An 18,402-nucleotide genomic window follows, 5' to 3' on the forward strand; every position below is an offset into this window, starting at 1 on the left:
ACCAGCCCAAAGTGTGGTTCCAAGTCTCGTCCCCGAACTCTGTCAATGACACGTCCAGGTATACAAGCTCATTCTCAGTTTCCCTTTTTGATCCGCTTTAAAGAAGAAGCAAAAAGATCACTAGAACAAGGTTGGATTGTCTTCTAGAAAAAACTTAATTTCCACCTGTAAAAAAGAAATAGGTTCAATTTCTCCGAAAGATCACTATCAAAAACACTTCAAGGAATTATGAGTATCTAAAATACACCACGGAAAATGTATTGCAGAAATGATTTATTTCATGCCAACTTAACTCTTTGACTAGATATTTTAACACACATTTCAAAAATATATCCATTACAACAATAATTTAGAACACTACAGAGAAAAATGTGTAACTCAGTGAATTTCAAAACAAGTATTATGCACACATACTTATATCATAAGGCAAAAGAAGTTAGTCTATCCGTAAGCAGCACTCCTACAGCTATCCTCGATATACACTGGAGAATGAAGATCTTCTATTACTAAACCTATACTTACAAATAAATTCCCTTATCTTCCAGATATCTCTATAGAAATGTAAGGTATTTCTATAGAAAATAATTAATTTCTACAGTGATAGCTAAGCTATCACTCTGAATGTATTATATTTCACAGGAATATGTAAAATATAACATTATTCTCAAGAAATAAATGAAGTTGCATATTACTATTGCCTGCCAATTACAATTAAATCACACACACACATAAAAGCATGCTGAGGAATACATTCCAGTGCATTTTAACAGAAACAAAGAATAAACCTGATTGGGCTCACTATATGACTGAAACAGAAGATACTCAATATAATGCACCATAATCAATGACAGGAATTAATGTATTAGAAAGGGATCTAGTTCAAGGTGCTTTTCTGCTAGCAATGCTGGGGTTCTGTTAACATAATGAAATGGTGTAGGAGTGTCTAGGCTTCAGACTAGACTACTTACTTAGAGGCACAGCTAATATCAGAGAACTGCCATGAAGCTGTACATATTCCCGCAGAGCCAATTAGGGAAAAAAAGGAATGCAAAAGTTTCAGAAAGTTTACAAGATTCATAAATAAGCTCCTCTGACAAAATTAATCATTTTCTGAATTTTAAAGAAAAATTAAAAGCTAGGAGACAATATATACCCTAAGTAGTGTTTTTGTTAATAATTAAGATGCAGATATTTGTCTGTAATTAATAGGTCAGATTTCTTTAAGAAGCCTCATAAGAAGTCTTCCTTCATGAAGTGATCTCTATTTGGTATTGTAAATGCCTCTCAGATTGGAAGTAATTACAGCAATAATGAAAACTGGAACAAAACATTGTATTTTTCACATAATATTTACAGCATTCCAAGATAAATTTAATAAAATACAAATTATCATTACAGAAAGAGTAATCACTTTTTTAGTACTTCATATGTCAAAATTGTCATGTTTTAAAATAGCAAGAACAAATATTCGAAAGATAGCAGCTTTCTGCCATTCCCATTAATACTGTTAATGACTATTTTACAAGTGCTTGATTGCAAAATAAAAGCAGATTATATACTATGATCTTTCCAGTAGTGTAAGTTACAGTAGTATAAAGTTTGTTTTTTCTTAATGTTATCATACCTAAATAATAAAATATATCATACTTTGCCCAAGGTGTCACTATGAGCACAGACTAGAAGTTGCACATCCTTTACCTTCCCTCATAAAAAGACTCTCTCACTATACTGCACTGCTAAGAGCTGCACCTTTCTTAAGCAGAGTGCAGAGGATTCATTTCCCAATATAGATATCAGAACATGTATATCTTTAAACGCCTGAAGAAACAGAACTACAAATCTAGTAAGAGTAGTAAGCTTGACTAGAGCTTTTTGCTATGCATACTTTTTAAGAAATCCAGAACTGACACAGTATGAAAGTAGCTACAGTTTTCGCTCCCACTTTTCAAAGTTCATTACAACTTGTATGGATTCTTTTCACTGGTTTAAATCTTTGACATGAAGATATTCAATCATATGTGCTTAACTTGGGTGGGTTTTTTTGGTGTTTTGGGGTTTTTTTCGTGTTCACAGCTGAAGAGGAAACTGCAGAAATGATAATGAAGTATACCTTAACTGCTCAGTAATTCAGAAAGTGAAATCAGAAATACATAATTGACATTCTTTAGCTGCAAATAAATACGACTATATACCAACAGACTAAATACGTCAACATTCAGTTCTCAAAAGCACAGTTTGCACAGCAGTTATATTTTAAATCACCTAATCTGGAGCATCAAATGTGATGCAAGAACACCAGTAACCTACAGTACAGTCACTGCTTAAATGTATCAAAGCTAGCTGTAACTTTTTTTAGCGGTGATACTGTTAGGACTAGAGCTATAGTAGCAAAGAACTCATGGTTTGGAAGGGACATTTAAAGGTCATCTAGTCCAACCCCCCTGCCATCAGCAGGGACATCTTCAGCTAGATCAGGTTGCTCAGAGCCCCGTCCCACCTGGCCTTGAATGTTTCCAGGGATGGGACATCTACCATATCTCTGGAGTGGGGTAAATCCTTAGGCACATAGCCACCAAGCAAGTTCTGCATTATTCGTACTGGCAGTAACCAAACTAGTTTAAAACTAGCTCAAGCACACAGCAAATGCTGTGCAGGCATATCCCTTATTTCTACAATGTTCTTTTATAGTTGTACTTTGTATTTATTTGTTTAAAATCTTTCAGATTTGTCTTCCATATGAGTCATAGGAACTTTGACTTTTCAAAACTACTTTTGGAGGAACTACTTGTCAAAACACACTTTAGATTAATTGGCCTACAACTTGTGCATAATTACAGCATGAGTAACTGTTGGTCAGCAATGAAATCTATGGATGAAACCTGACACTTATCAACTCCTTACTTTAACACCCAGCATCCAGGGACCACATGACACTGGGGATCTCCAGGTGCAATCCAGAAGAGAACTCCCGAGAGATTTTCAGAGCTCTAATTCCCATGCTTGGAAAAAGCAGCCATTGGTTACTCCACTTGATTATCAAAAAAAGGTCAGTGGATTCCCACCTCAATGAACTCTGAATTTCTATGTTAGCAACTGAAATCCCACTGCCATTAATTTATATAGTAAACTCCTCAAATTATTGTATCCCAATGAAAACTGCACAGAGGGCTTACACCAGGGACTAGTTAGCTTTTGTATATAAAATCCTGACCAAGTTTCCACTGAAAATTCTGTTTGCAGCCATTCCACCAGGAGGGGGAAAACCAGGCCCCAGCAAGGCTCAATCCAACTCTTTGAAGTCAGCAGGGGCTAGGTAAGGATCCACAAGCATTCAGAAAAACAAGTATTCCCTCTATAATTTTTACACTAGCACTGAATTAGATCCCTTTGTAGTGACATTTCAAGAGTCAAACAAAGAACTTGAACCTTATTTCATCCAAAGATTTTTAGAAATAAACTTTTGGGCAATTAAATGAGATGCAAACTTTAAAAATAGAAATATAAAGTCTAAGAAAATTCATGTGGATGGATGTCCAAGAACATATACAACTCCTTTCATATAAGGCTGAATTCAGGATAACATTTTTAAGTAGATCTAAAATAAATTAACTTGGTGCTAGAATAAAGTTGCTAAAGAACAATTTGAATAAAAAGAGTATCATTTTCTCAACTTCCAGTCCCTGACACAGCCATAAGAGCCATAATCAAGCTTTTACAATACACGAAATACCCAAACTGAAAAAGTGCCCTCTTACAGGTAATCTGGAAATTGCATGAGCTTGAATACTTGTGGGCATGGCTGTTGTTCAGTGTATTCACCTAAGAATAAAACTGATGATTATTTTATGTCTGCCAATTTATTAATGTAGTTATTTCTATACAAATAGAGCATTTTTTCTCCTTCATAGTAACAATTTTAAAACAGGCAGATCAATATATTGCAAATGCCACTACTGTTAGAACACATGATGTACTAAATCACAGGAGGTAGTAGATTCCCATTACCAATTACTTCAGAAAACAAAGACTATTTTGAAAAATTAGTAGAACACCTCATTCACGAAAACTTACTTTTCAGAAGAACTCTTTCCTAGCTGCTTTAAGGGATGTCATGACAGAAACATGTCCTGTTTCAGTTTTCAACATAACTTTGCAATAAGCACATAAGAAAACCTCCAAGTGGTAAAGACTTAAGACAAACCGTAATAAAGCAACATTTTAAATTAATCAAATTTCCAAAGATATCATGAATTTGACCACATCTTTTACCTTATGATTACATTTGAAAATTCATTCAACTAACTATGGTTTAAAAAACATATCTATACAATGAAATTAATGTGAAGCTTTTTTACACTGTTAATAATTGGCATTTTTGAATGGCATTCAAATGAATCTTTTTGCAACAACTTATTGCAAAATACAGGCACCTTAAAAACTGATACATAATGCAACCAGGGCATTTGGGACGTTAAAGGTGTTAACCATTATCTAGTCATGCTATGTATTTCCCTTCTTTTAAAGAAATACTCTACAATTTGAAGCTGTGCCTGAGGTGTGTGCAAATTATAATGTTTCAGCATTTAACTCAATTTTCACATTATATTTCTTTTACAGTTACAAAACCACTAATGTGCCAAGATTTTCAACTGTTGTAAGTGTAAAAAATCTTAAGCAAACATTGTATCTTCAATAATGTATTCTTGCTATTGCACATATGCTCATATGACAGTGAAACTCTGGTCCATATTCAATTTCAACTATTTACACATGCTAAAATCATTTATCTGCATATAATGTTGGAAAAGAAAAAATACAGCCTTTCTTGACCAATCTACCTTGCTCCAAAATTTATGCCACCAAATTTCATAGAATCATAGAATACCAGGTTGGAAGGGACCTCATGGATCATCTGGTCCAACCTTTCTTAGCAAAACCATGGTCTAGACAAGATGGTCCAGCACCCCATCCAGCTGAATCTGAAAAGTGTCCAGTGTTGGCGAATCCACACTTTCTTGGGTATATTATTCCAGTGGCTGATTGTTTTTATTGTGAAAAATTTTCCTCTTGTGTCCAATCGGAATATCCCCAGCAGTAACTTGTACCCATTACTCCTCATCTTTCCCGTGTGACTCCTTGTAAAATGGAGTCTCCATCACCTTTGTAGCCACCCTTTAAATACTGGAACATGCATTTTATGATTTTATGAAGAACAGCCTGACATTCAGTCTTTCTCCTTATACAGGGTCTGATTCAAAGACCACTGAAGCCAAAAGAAGCTTTAATTTAATTCAGTAGATTTTGGACTAGGCATAAAGTTTAAATAGAAAAATTATAGAAATTGTTTACTATAGTAATTGATATAACTGCACTTTGGATGCATTAAGATGCTCTTGCAGCATCTGATAAAATACAAAAAAATTCCTTCCAAAAAATCCTCTTTCTAAAACTTATGATGTTACAGTTCAGGTTGAGCCCTAGGTATATTTATGACGTTTACCCTCTATTACTTTAATTAAGTTTTCTCCTTTTGGTCATGACACAAAAGCTCACACTGATGCACAACAATATCTACAATAGAAGAAGCATATTCTTGTCATAAGTAGTAAAGTTACCATACAGGTGCATTTTCAAAATAGTTGTTCCTTCATATTCTTTTTTTTAAACAAAAATGGTCTTTCTGGTTCAGTGACATATCATAAATACAGTATTTTCCAAGCAATGAGTAAGAAATCGATTTCCACTGAATCTTCATTAGCTTTGAGGAGTTTAGACATCTTCAAATATTTCACTTCGAGACATTGACAGGTATCTTCCACCAGGCTGGTACCTGCAGAATCAATTTTAAATATGAAAAAGTATCACAGGAAATAGAAAAATAAGGACCCGTGAAACCATATAACTCTCGAAATAGAAAAATAAGGACCCGTGAAACCATATAACTCTCACTGTACTCTTACTCCTTAACTCTCAATTAACTATAGGATCTGAAGTTCTGCTTAATTACTGTTTCTGTGAGAACTTGATAGGCAGTCATTAAATTAAATCTCATGCGACCAAGAAAAACAGTGATATGAATACTGGGAGTCTTAAAGAACTTTGTTTCCCGACACAAAGGAAAGAAGTTGAATGTTTTGTTGTTTTCTTTAAAAAAAAAAAAACAAAACCCAAACAAAAACAGCATCCAAAAGTAGTTTGGGCAATTAGCAGAACACCTCATTGGGTATTCTAGAAGAAATACAGTATCAAAAATAATTAAAACAAATGGCCGCATATTTAGTGGGAAAAAAGAAGCTTCACAAATTGCTGGTCAAATATATTTTGAAAGCATTTTAAAAGCACAAATATATACTTCCTCTCTGCAGTACTTACCAAAACCTGAACAGACACAAAGTGAGAACCCACTGTCCCTAGTGCTCTTACTGTCCTAGAATGCTTGTAACTATTGCAAGGGCTATACTTTTAAAAAACAGTGTTACACAAGCTATTTTTAAGTTAATTGAAATTTCATATGCAATTATGCTTGATTTATTACCTCTATGAAATGTAATGCAGTTTATTAGAGGAAAACTCAGCTAAGCTCCGCGGCTCCAGATTTTCTTTTTAAAGAAAAAGTTCAGAATGTTCCACTCTGCAAAGTCTGTATAGGTGCCAGAAATCTTCAGATACTGTACTTGAAAAATATTTGCTCCAAACCAATTATATATGCATATTCCTAATTTTGTAGACTACTATCCCTTTCACACTGTATAGAAGTCAATAGCTGACAGAACTGCTAGGCTACTTCCTCTTTAAACCAGCTTCAGAAATGTAGTGACATTAGACTACAGGAGTTAGCTGTTGATACAAACTAACATTACAGAATCAATCTGTAAAACCTGGCAGTGCCATTTAAGAACATTCCTTGCATGTTTTTGAACTGGCATTTACTTGTTGACATTATAGATCAACAAAAATCAACAAAAAGATTTATGATCTTTTATTGGATTGGGTATGCTACTTCTAGCTGAAAAATAATGTAAACTATAACTTTTTATAAGGGAATTTAAACTTATTATCATTAAATGGTTCTACATCATAACTGCCTGGATTAAAAAAGCACCGATAAAATGTATTACTTGTTTCTTAAATATGAGCAGAGCTTAGGAGTTATAGAAGATAGTCTGTTTCGCGACTAAGGAAATCTGGTGTTGCAGTCACACCCACAGAATCACAGAATTCTGTTATAGATGGAGCTATACTGTGCAGTCTGGGACTTCTTGTTCACTAAATTCAGATTTTAATTTACTTCAGTAGTTCCAAGATCTGATCCCCAGGTGTATTGCTGCAACTACTGGTTCTGCAATACTCAGTTTTCTTTCTTGCATTCCCTTATAATGGTTTTTATACAGACAAATCAAGTAAGCTTTCCAAAGTCTTGTAGAAAATTAGAGAAAACCTTATATTCTACATATGCAGGACTCCAGTTTTCTGATTTTACATACAGTATTTTTCAGATTATGCCAATATAAAAAATAATATTCAACTCAAATCTTACTCAGACATTTCTAAAAAACTGAAAAACATCAAGGTTTTAATTGGTTTTAAAACAATTCCCATATCATGAGGGAGAAGGAAGAAAGGGAAGGAGCCAGGTGAGATGATAAATTTTGTTTACAAAACTATTATTATGAAACCATCCGATACAGCTGTCAGATGTCTGAAGACAGAAGACATGAGTACCTTTTAATTGTAAATAACACAGAAGATTCCTCACCTTCCCAAGTCCAATTCAAGAGGGTCATCATTAATTGAGTCTGCGTTAAAATCCAAAGGTTCTGCATCCTGGAGGAGTTCTATTGTATCTCTTTCAGTCCTACCATTTGATCGGGTATACTTTGATAGTGCTGGAAAGTAAAAACATTCATTTGCTCTGTGAACATCCTGGAGCATGTGGAGACATCAAACTCAAAAGACCAGAATAGTAATTTGCTACTATCTCATCCAAAGTGTAAGTATAATCATTTAGAGTACATTCAATATTAAGCCAAATCTGGCTAAAATGCTTGAATTTGTAATATTTCATTTTTGTATCTCCATACCAATATAACTACAACTTTTCTTTCACCCCTCAAGTAGATGGGATCTACTTTGCAATGAACCAAAGAAAACAAGAAGTTATATGCAAACTTTACTTTTAAACCAACCAATCATCCGTTCATCTTCCCAACTTCCCGCTTTAAGCCAGTTGGAGGTTTTTTGGTTTGGTATTGTTTGCTTTTGAAGAGGCAATCTCATGAATTAATGAAATACACCTCTTCTGCAGTTCACTCTGCTACTTTCACTAGGCCAGTACCTACAGCTTGTTTTGGTGTTGGAATGCTACATATTCATATGTTTAAAATATAATTTTGTATCATTTCAGCTAGTCTACCACTGAAAATCTGGGTTTCCAACTCTGGAAAGAGAATGGGGAAATCTACCAGAGTTGTCTCAAAACCACGTTTAAAGCTTCCCTCCTCCTCCCCCTCTTTTTCCTTCCATTTTTCAGTTTCAATTCTTACTTCTTGTGAGCTTACAAGAGCACATAGAATACATAAAAAAACATTAATGCTGTGATAAATAAACATTTTGGAAGTTCAGAGCATCCACAAAAAAGTTTTTTGCTAACAGATGTTATTAAATGAGCATGTATACACTTGTGTGGTGTGTTAGTGGCTTTACATTTGTTGGTCATCTGAGTATTCCATTATTCCAGTCTGGGAGAGTTCATTTGCAACTAGAAGAGGTAAATTTTAAGATTTAAAACTCTCAACTTCAAGACATATCTTAAATAAAGTCTCTTTGTTGACAGCTGCTACTCTAATTGCAAACATTGTAAGTCCCAGAAGACTGAGTAATTGAGACTAGTCAGAATCTCCAACCTCAACTAGTTGAAGTGTTGAAGATGGGAAGAAACACAGCACTCTTTCAGGTGTCTTTAATGGGAAAGATGGCACTGTGCCACAGAAGGGAATACATCAGCACATCATCTAAGACAAAAAGGAATATATTTGAAGCTAGTCACACAGCCAGTGTTGTGCAGACAAGATATTAAAAAAACCAAAACAAAACAAACTCCATCCAAAACCCACAAAGCTTACGTCTATTGGTATTTGTCTCTGAGAAGCTGGATTCTTTTTGGTCTGTGTGGACAACTCTGTTTCTAGTGGAATCATCTCTATTTCCATACCGTTCCTTCCATTCCTGGAAAAAAGACAAAAAAAAAGAAATGTAAGCTGTGAGGAAAAAGCAACACAACAAAAGCATATATAGGATCAAGAAATATTTCAGATCCACAACTTAGAGCTAATTGATCAGTCACATCAGACTATGAAAGTAGTACTTTGAAAATGTTCCTGTTCAGTTTCTTGATACAGGAAGAATTTCTGTTTTGTTTTAAACTCAAGACATGTCCCTTCACTAAACTGGTTGCCATAACTGCTCTTTAGAAAAAAGACTTGCAGAAAATAAACTACATATTAAATCTGCATGCAAAAGTTCACTCAACTGTTCTGGTGGGAACATTGCTTTTTTTTGATTTCTACTTCCATCTAGTGGTAGAATGGAAAAATAACCAGATGCAGATAACAAAAAAAAAACATTTGGACAGGCCATGTTTACTTGTTGTTCTGTTATGCTTCCATTTCATGCTTAGTATGTAAACATTTTTGTATGCAGTATAACAAAATTTTAAAGAAGAAAATGTCTCACGATTTTATCAATAGACAATTTCATGTCTTAATAGAAACTTTTCCAACTGCTCCAGTTAACTTTAATATGTTTCAGATTCAAATCTAGATCCCAGATTACTCACTGGTAGGAACTGGAATACTCAAAGTTACTGTGCTAATTTATGCCACATGTTACAGTTCTAAGATCCAGAAGGATCAAACATTTAATCATGATCCACTCTCAAAAGCTCCAAAAGTTTCAAGAATTACTTATTTGCTATGCAAAGTCAAAAAACAGGTACATCTGAAATTGTTTGCTGTTGAACTAAAATTGTTGATTAATGTTGATTAATGAATCATTTCAGTGTATACCAAATGCATCAGGCATTTGCTACTATTTTGTTTCACAATAAGTTCAAATTCTAAAATTATGAGGTGGGGGGGGGAGAGGATCAGAAGAAAGGTCTATTCAGTATTGGCTGTCATCCAGAATTAAAGTATCCCTGAGCTTGAAAAGTCAACAGGTTTTCCCCTTCCTCTAGTCAGTTCATTTTTTGTGTGCATCCTTTCGATTTATCTCTTTGTGACCTTCTATACTAAATTACAAATATTATAAATTAGCAAAAAAACGAAACTATAGTTAACTGAAGCTCCTTAAAATGAAGCTGCCTGAATATTTTTTATTCATATTGACTATCTTCACAAATCTCTCAATTCAGTATGCAAAGTACGACTTGAATCAAACATTCTGTCCCTCAGTGCTAACAGTATTAATCCTGTCTTAAATGTAATTCCCTCATCTGAAAAAAAAAATTAAATAAAATTTAAAAATCTGTGCCAAATACTTTCCAATGAGTCCACAAAGCAACAGGTAAGTTTGGGAGGAGAATACAGTCCTCATTTCAGTGAATATGATGACACTACAACTGCAGTTATTTCAAGAAGAGCAGTATCAACGTAAGAGACTGATAATAAGCCATTTCAGGTTATTCTGCATCCTAGAAATTGAGACCCTTTTTAATGCTTGTTACACCTATTGGCACACACTGTTCTCACAGCACACTGAGTAACTGAAGTGTCCAAGTAGTGTGACCACAATCACCCTCTTATCATTTAAAACTGAAATGTAATTACTTTTTTCCCCCCAGAAAAGACTATTCTGCAAGATTAAACTGATTCCATCAATTATTGGCGACTTATTTTTTTGTGAAATAGATCATGCTGAATTAAATAGCAATGGAAAATCCTATCAGATATTGAGGTATATTAATAATTAGCTAAAACAATCTCATACCCTTCTTCTGTTTTCACCTTCTTCCTGCCTTTGTCGTTTTCTTTTCTCTATAAATATAAAAAAAATAATATCATCTGAGCTTCATACAAGAAAAAATCATTACCAATATTTTTGTTTAAACAAACAATGAAAATCTAGCAAAGATTCTTATTGAAATATATGGCTTATACAATTAAATAAAACCAAATGACAAAGTTGCTTGTCTATTATTATGGAGTTGCCCATTAAAGTGAATTCATCATGATGATATCTTGCACCAAGGCGTAACATCTGGATACCAGTTGGCAAAGCAAAAACCAAGCTTCTTAAAAATAGCTGGAAAAAGTATGACATTAAGAAGAAACTTGAGCATTATTGAATCAAGATCTTCCTGAAGTTTTATGAGGCCTAAATCATGACCCAAATAGTTTGTGTCCATATCTGCTATTAAGCTGGAAGTGTAACATCACAGTACCCCTCTTGTTTAAGGGAATGACAGACATTCCTCTTTCTCCAAAAAAATACTACTACTCTAAGTAAATCTAGGTTTTGTTTTTCATAAACTATGAAAGGAGAATAAAAGTATTCCATAATATAACATTGTATCCAGAGATTTTAATTTTGAAACACTTACTCAAGAACCACAACAGCTTTTAACAACTTTCAATAAAAAGAAACATTTTTTATTTTCTTCAAGAAACATTTTCAATAAAAATTATCATAAAAAAATTTAAAAGGCTCTCCAAAACAACAGAAAATTACATCTCTATAGAGCAACAAGCTTTCTGTGATAAAACACAGTTAGTTGAAACAGAAATGACAGCAATGACAGAATTTGGGCAGCTCAATCAATGCACTTACACAAAGAAAGATTAAAATTAGTTTGTTGATGATAAAGACAATTTAAGTGCTAACTATCCTTTCTGACATATTACACAAGCACCTGCTCAGGTATTATTAGATCAGTAATGACTTCAGAGGAGTACCACTTAAATGAACTGTAAAATATTTAGAAATATCTGAATTCAGATACTGGATAAGTAAAACTGATACATTACTTAAGATGTCAGTGTAGTCCAGCACTGTTTATATAGCACATAATGCTGTAAGTCTATTGTATTTTGTGCAGCAGACTGCCTCAGTACAGTTTGCAAAATACTGACAAGCTATATGTTGGGGCTATTTTTGTGCAACGTTTCAGACAAGTTTAATGCAACAACATATTATATTTTGTATGAAAACTGGGATAGAGAACCTAACTTACCTCTTCTGATGAGCTCTTTTCCTTCATCAATCAAATCAGAGGTCATTTCACTATCCCCCATGAACTGCTGGAATCCCAAAAGATTCAAACAACGAGTTCCTAAACTGGTAAAAGCAGAAGGAGAAGCAATTTCCTTTGTTAATCTACAATGAATAGTTTAGATGTATTACAATGAAAAATGTAAAACAAATTATTCAGAAATTTATGGACAATTCAAGCAAAAAAGCAATATAGAAGACAGGTTATTATACTAGCTCAGAAATCAGAAAATTCAGAAGTGACATGTTCCTAAATCCAATTGAAAGTGATAGAATAATCCTATTGAAATAGAGAGATAAAACTGTTTATAGTCTGAGATTAGTGCAAATGATTAAGACAATTGCTTGAAATGTTCACATATATAACAGAAATTATACCTATATCTCATTGACTCTTTTTTGTCAGAAGACAATTACTATAAAAATTGTGCCTATTATGATTTCTGCGGTTTTGAAACAGTAATAACATAGGAAAGCTACCTTCACCTCAGGTTTCACTCAGGAGAAATGTTTCACACACTCTTAAGCTGTAGGGATGCTGGCTGCCACTTGCGATACCTGTTAGACAGCAGCCAGATAATAAGCTTGCTCCATCTTTTTTAAGCTACTCCGGGAACTAGATAGCATGAAGCCACTTTCACCTTTTCAAATTCACACCAGAGAATGCAACTGTTGTTTTTGTTATTGTTTTCCTCTCTACAAACTGTAGAATCAATATCATGTTCAAAATTGGCTTCATTGTATATTTATGTTGAAAAGTTCCTTCTCTTATACTATCTGAACTTTAAGACTGCTGGATTAAATAAGGGAGACAGCTTTCCTTGACAGATTTTAATTAAACATTCAGTTTTGCATGTATCTGAATTATTAGAGGGCATTAAGGTTCATGCAAAGCAGCTTCCTCTCCTTTAGTTTCTCTTCTTCCTTTTCACTATGGCATTCAAGACCCAGAATCATCATGGACAAGAAGCCACACAAACTATAATCTTGTCACTGACTTTCCTGTTTAGGTTTTTTTTTTGCCTCCACTACCACTTTTGCCACCTAACCTAAAGGTAAGCAGGGAAAACCCAGGACTGGATCCTTGTTGTCTTACCATCTATGGATGTATTACTGGACATTCAAGGCATTTAACTACATTCTACATGACTGAAAACATACACGTTGCTCCTGACTGAATGGTAATACAAAATATAAGAAGTGAACGTAAATGTAGCCAAGCAAGGTCAGACCAAAAGTATCTCATGCCTTACATTGGTCAAAAGCAGATATTTGGAATGTAAGGATAAAGTAAGCCTACAACAGTATTTTCCGCAAATACCCTTCCAGCCAACAAACTGTGGCTTAGGGAAACAAGATCAAATGATTTAAACCACTATGCTTTCAAACTGAAGTCTGGTAACAAATCAGAAATTTGTTATGAGTCTGTTAGAAAGTTCATTACCTAAAGTTTCTGATAATGCTTATTAGTTTATTAGAAAACCTTGCTGAAAACATGGTAATTTTAATCTCAAAAGCAGAATCTAAATGATTGTGGGCTCCAGAGTTTGAACAGATCAGACCTCAAAATCTAGGAACGAAGTTTAATGGGGAAAAAAACTCCACAACTCACTTATGAGTTAATACAGTCAATATTCTTAAAATGCACACATTTCACATATATAAATAGCCACTTATTGGTTTAGTTTTTGCATTTTTATTAATGTGTCACAATTCAACTGTTGGAAAAGGAGAGTGAATCTTTTCCTGATCACTGAAACTAATATTATTAATGTAAAGAAACATGGAGGATCTGTCTTGCAAATCACTTACCTAAAGTATGTGGCAATACAGAGAATGACAACAAGCATTGGGTAGTAAATATAGAATCCATCTGCAATGAAGGACAGCACTCTCATGGATCCCATTATCTGGAAAAAAAATCCACAAGAACAAGCTCTAATCAGATATATTCTACCTATATCCATAAAGATTGTGCCATCTCACTATTTTCAGTCCACTACATACAAACACACAATCCTTTACAGTTACTGAAACCTGTGTAAGTATTATCATCACAGATCTGATTCAGATAGTTGACCCAGAATAACTAGATATAAATGCCACCTCTAACAGTGTATCCATGTAGAGGTTTCTAAGATGCTAGATCTTCTTGTCTCACCTAATCCAGAACCAGTTCAAATCTGGTGGATCTTTTCACCTGCTGTGAAAGGAGTGTCTGGACAATACTAAGAATCTACTTGCTAATTAAGACATGAGACTTAACTTGCTGTCCTACAGAAATTTGTTGTTTAGTAAAACCAAACTCACTGGTTTTCAGTGGCAAGTTAGGTTTGCCCGATCTATAAAGGTGTCCCATACATTAAAGCCAGTGGAAGCTAAAACTATTAGGAAGTGAAGAACAGTCTGAACTCTTCAGTATAATACTTTCTTAGGATAAAGAGACCAAAACAAAATAATTGAGCTAGTGATGACCCCTAGCAATCATTACCAAACTCCTGGTCTATCAGTAAGTATTTGTACCCTGTTTAATACTAGTGAAGAGATTTGAATGTCTGAATCTTACTATAAGAAGTATTTTAAAATATTTTGCCTATTCTCCAAACCATATAGAAGGCTCAAAATGACATTTTCTGTACTTACAGATGTATAAGCAGTTGGCTGAGTGTTTTTGTGAGAGATTGTTGCATCCATATGGGTCAAACCCAAAAAGTTCAAGCATAATGGTGGAGTGAGACGGCAAAATAACCTTCACAAATGCAAGAGGCAACAGCATTTAAAACAATTTCTTGCACTAGAAATATCAAGAAATCATAACTGGACACATCACAGAATAATGATGTACAGCTTATTAGGATTTATACTCGTATGATTATAAATGAAAGAATATAAATCAAAGTTTTACGGACACTTTCAATTATTTGACAGAAAATCTGGAAAATATATGCCACATACTCACATGCCACTGAAAAGGAGACTGTATGCATCTGTCTGATGATGTGAAGCTAAGTAATAATAGTTAAATACACGGATCCTGAAGACAGTAGAGTAAACACAGATACTTAGGAAAAAGATGGTAAGAAAACAGGCCATCTGAGGGAAAAAAAAAAGTTGTTTGAATATAGAACTCTGCTAGAAGTTGTAATGCATTCAGCACATAGTGTGTGCATGCAACAGGTCGACTGCAGTCTAATTTTTCATTTTGAGATGGGACAGTAACACCAGCTTTAAGAAGAGTTTCAGGAGTTTTGTTGACTAATTGTTCTGGTTTCAGCTGGGATAGAATTTATTTTCTTCCTAGTAGCTAGTACAGTGCTGTGCTTTGGATTTAGTGTGAGAATAATGTTGATAACACACTGATGTGTTAGTTGTTAAGTAGTTCTTATCCTAAGTTAAGGATTTTTCAGTCTCCCATGCTCTGCCAGTGAGCAGATGTACAAGAAGCCAGGAGGGAGCATGGCCAGGACAGCTGACCTGAACTAGCCAAAGGGATATTCCGTACCATAGAGCATCATACTCAGTACATAAACTAGGGGAGTTGGCCAGGAGGCATGGATCACTGCTCAGGCATTGGTCAGTGGGTGGTAAGCAACTGCACTGTGCATCCCTTGTCTTCATTTTTGGGGTTTGGGGTTTTTTTTAATTATATGCCTTTTCATTACAATTATAATTATTATTTTTTTTTTAGTATTATTATATTACATTTTATTTAGTTATTAAACCCTTCTTATCTCAACCCACAAGTCTTACCTTTCTTTCCAATTCTCCTCCCCATCCCACTGGGAGGGGGAAGGAGTGAGCAAGTATCTGTGTGGTGCTTAGTTCCTGGCTGGGGTTAAACTACAACACTAATTTAAATTAAGAATGATACTTGTAACATTCTGCACTTCATATAAGCTAACACAGTGGAACCTAGGAACACTTATTCTTCTACTTTTTGTTATGTAAATGAAATTGCTGTAATTGCCTCAATAATTACTGACTAATTTGACAGTTTTCTTCCCACAAAAAGTGATAAAAACAAGTGCATTCAATTCAACCTATTTTGTTAGTATACTGGAAGTTTTCAACTCGGTTCCTTTACTGATAAATTTGTTCATGCATGTGTCACACCTGTGACTGGATTTCTGATCAGCAGCAAATTCCTGTTTAGGAAAGAGAGGTCACACACACGGCTAATCAGACACAAAATCTGAACACCTATGCTCCAAGTTAATGTTTCACAAATTACTCTACACAAGATATTCAGCTGAACTGGGTCACACCTTCATCCCATACTGGAGAGTTGTAAGAAGTGGCAAAAGGTAGACTCCCTCCACAGAAACAAAGTTTGGTATTATATATATTAGGGATCTTCTGAAAGTTGACAGATTATTTAGAGACTTATTTTTAAATCAATCTCATCTACTATTGTAATAAAAATTTACCTGAAAAGATTTTGTTGAGTGATTAGCTCAAACTTACCTCTATGTATATATAATTATATGTCTTTTCTGCCAGCTGTATGAAAACTGCGAATAGCGATAAAACTGGTTTTGTGCTGAAAAATGTGCACTCTGACCACACAACAATTACAGAGAAAGTGGCCAGAACAACTGCAAGCACCCTGTAAAACCATGGTCGTAGAAGACATTCCCAGTACCACTCTGGAAAAAACAAGCACACACACATTCGGAATGGGTTAATGAAAATTACACAGCCAGAAATGGAACTCCCTCACAAAAACTGTTACAAATTTCTTGCATGCACACCTGGAATCTTTGGGGTCACACACTTACTTTCAGGGCTTTTCCAATGCCTAGAGATCTGGCTCAGCCCTAAGGAATCATATGCACAACTGGGGAAAACAGAGTGGGATTTGGGAAGCAAATTTTGCTAACGGATTAGGGGTGTGGGGCATGTAGAACAGAACTCCACTTTGGCACAGATACTATGGGTGACGCGCTTCTTGTCTGTTCATCTGTTAGCCTCTCAGAAACAAAGCTTAGACTGTAAAATTATATTGTCCTATCCTGGAAATAACTCATTGCTAGTACACAACCAATTAAAAGTTAAAACATTATTAAGAGAAGACACTTTCTGAAAAGATGCACAAGCAGGCACATCTCCTGATGTGTGGTACGTGACAGATGAAGAGTGCTTTCCTCTTTGCTTTACTAGAAGAGCAGTGTCACCTCAATAACATCCCACAAATGTAGAAGGTAGCCATGATCACATAATTTAAAGTTGTTATTTTTCTTTCTTCTTTCTTCTTCTAAGGCTTCAAAGTTTTCTATTGCTATTACAACATATTACTGTTGTAAAAAAATTTAAGCTTATGGTCAAGATCGTAAGTCAGTATCTGATGGCTACTCCATAAATGCATTAAGATGTATATTTGCTTCCCTTCTACTGTAACTGAACTTTTTACAGAAAACAATCAGTTCTTCTTACAAAACAGTACCAATTACTCCTTTACATATTCAAAATCTGTATGACAGCACTTACCAACAGTTGGTGTGTAGAAATACTGAATAATTTTATTTTCTGGTTCCTGGGAATGAAAGGTATGAACAAACTGTCGAGTTGCACTGGTTTCATTTTTTGCCACATCTTCTAGGTAAAATGCTTGTTCTAAAAGAATTTGCCACTGGACCTGTGTACGACGATGTCTTTGTACTGAATAGATTACCTACAATAAATTCCAAGAAACTATGGTTATAACATACTTGTTTCAAGAAATGAGAGAAAAGCCTTGCAAAATCCCTTAAAAATGTCTACATTACAGAATTGCAGAGATTAATTCTGTATACTCAAAAAGCAGGCAGTTAATTCTCTAAATATATAAATGGTAAGAGGACTGCATACATGACTGCTGAGCTTTGCAGTTCTTTTATCACAATCTATCTGTAGCAATAACAGCCTACTTTTTCCAATACACCACTTTATTTTGTTATTTTTTTATATTTGTTATATAAATATATATATATTTATTTATATTATTTTCTTAGTGAATATAAATCTTTTATTACAATTTCTTTTCTAGAATGCACTGTCAAGCAATCATTACAACGCTTACTCACAGACAGTTAAAACACTGTCAGGAACACTTTTTACACATCCAGAAATTTGATCTGGACGTCATTTGGGATATTA

At 34.5% G+C, this 18,402-nt stretch overlaps 1 protein-coding gene across 5 annotated transcripts in view; it reads right to left on the minus strand.

Annotated features, from left to right (window-relative positions):
• Positions 1-256: 256 nt before the first annotated feature.
• Positions 257-18,402, minus strand: part of LMBRD2 (LMBR1 domain containing 2) — a 35,093-nt gene continuing 16,947 nt past the window's right edge. For all 5 annotated transcript variants that reach the window (XM_074813499.1, XM_074813500.1, XM_074813501.1 and 2 more), the window contains 10 exons: positions 17,755-17,938; positions 16,732-16,913; positions 15,227-15,360; positions 14,911-15,016; positions 14,080-14,177; positions 12,230-12,333; positions 10,987-11,033; positions 9,123-9,225; positions 7,757-7,886; positions 257-5,830 (listed from right to left, as the gene is read on the minus strand). In XM_074813499.1, coding sequence (XP_074669600.1) covers positions 5,770-5,830; positions 7,757-7,886; positions 9,123-9,225; positions 10,987-11,033; positions 12,230-12,333; positions 14,080-14,177; positions 14,911-15,016; positions 15,227-15,360; positions 16,732-16,913; positions 17,755-17,938 — 1,149 coding nt within the window. In that variant the 3' untranslated portion in view covers positions 257-5,769. The remainder of the gene's footprint in view (positions 5,831-7,756; positions 7,887-9,122; positions 9,226-10,986; positions 11,034-12,229; positions 12,334-14,079; positions 14,178-14,910; positions 15,017-15,226; positions 15,361-16,731; positions 16,914-17,754; positions 17,939-18,402) is intronic.

The sequence above is a fragment of the Strix aluco genome, chromosome Z (genome assembly GCF_031877795.1).
Source record: "Strix aluco isolate bStrAlu1 chromosome Z, bStrAlu1.hap1, whole genome shotgun sequence".
In the NCBI taxonomy this organism is placed as follows: Eukaryota; Metazoa; Chordata; class Aves; order Strigiformes; family Strigidae; genus Strix; species Strix aluco.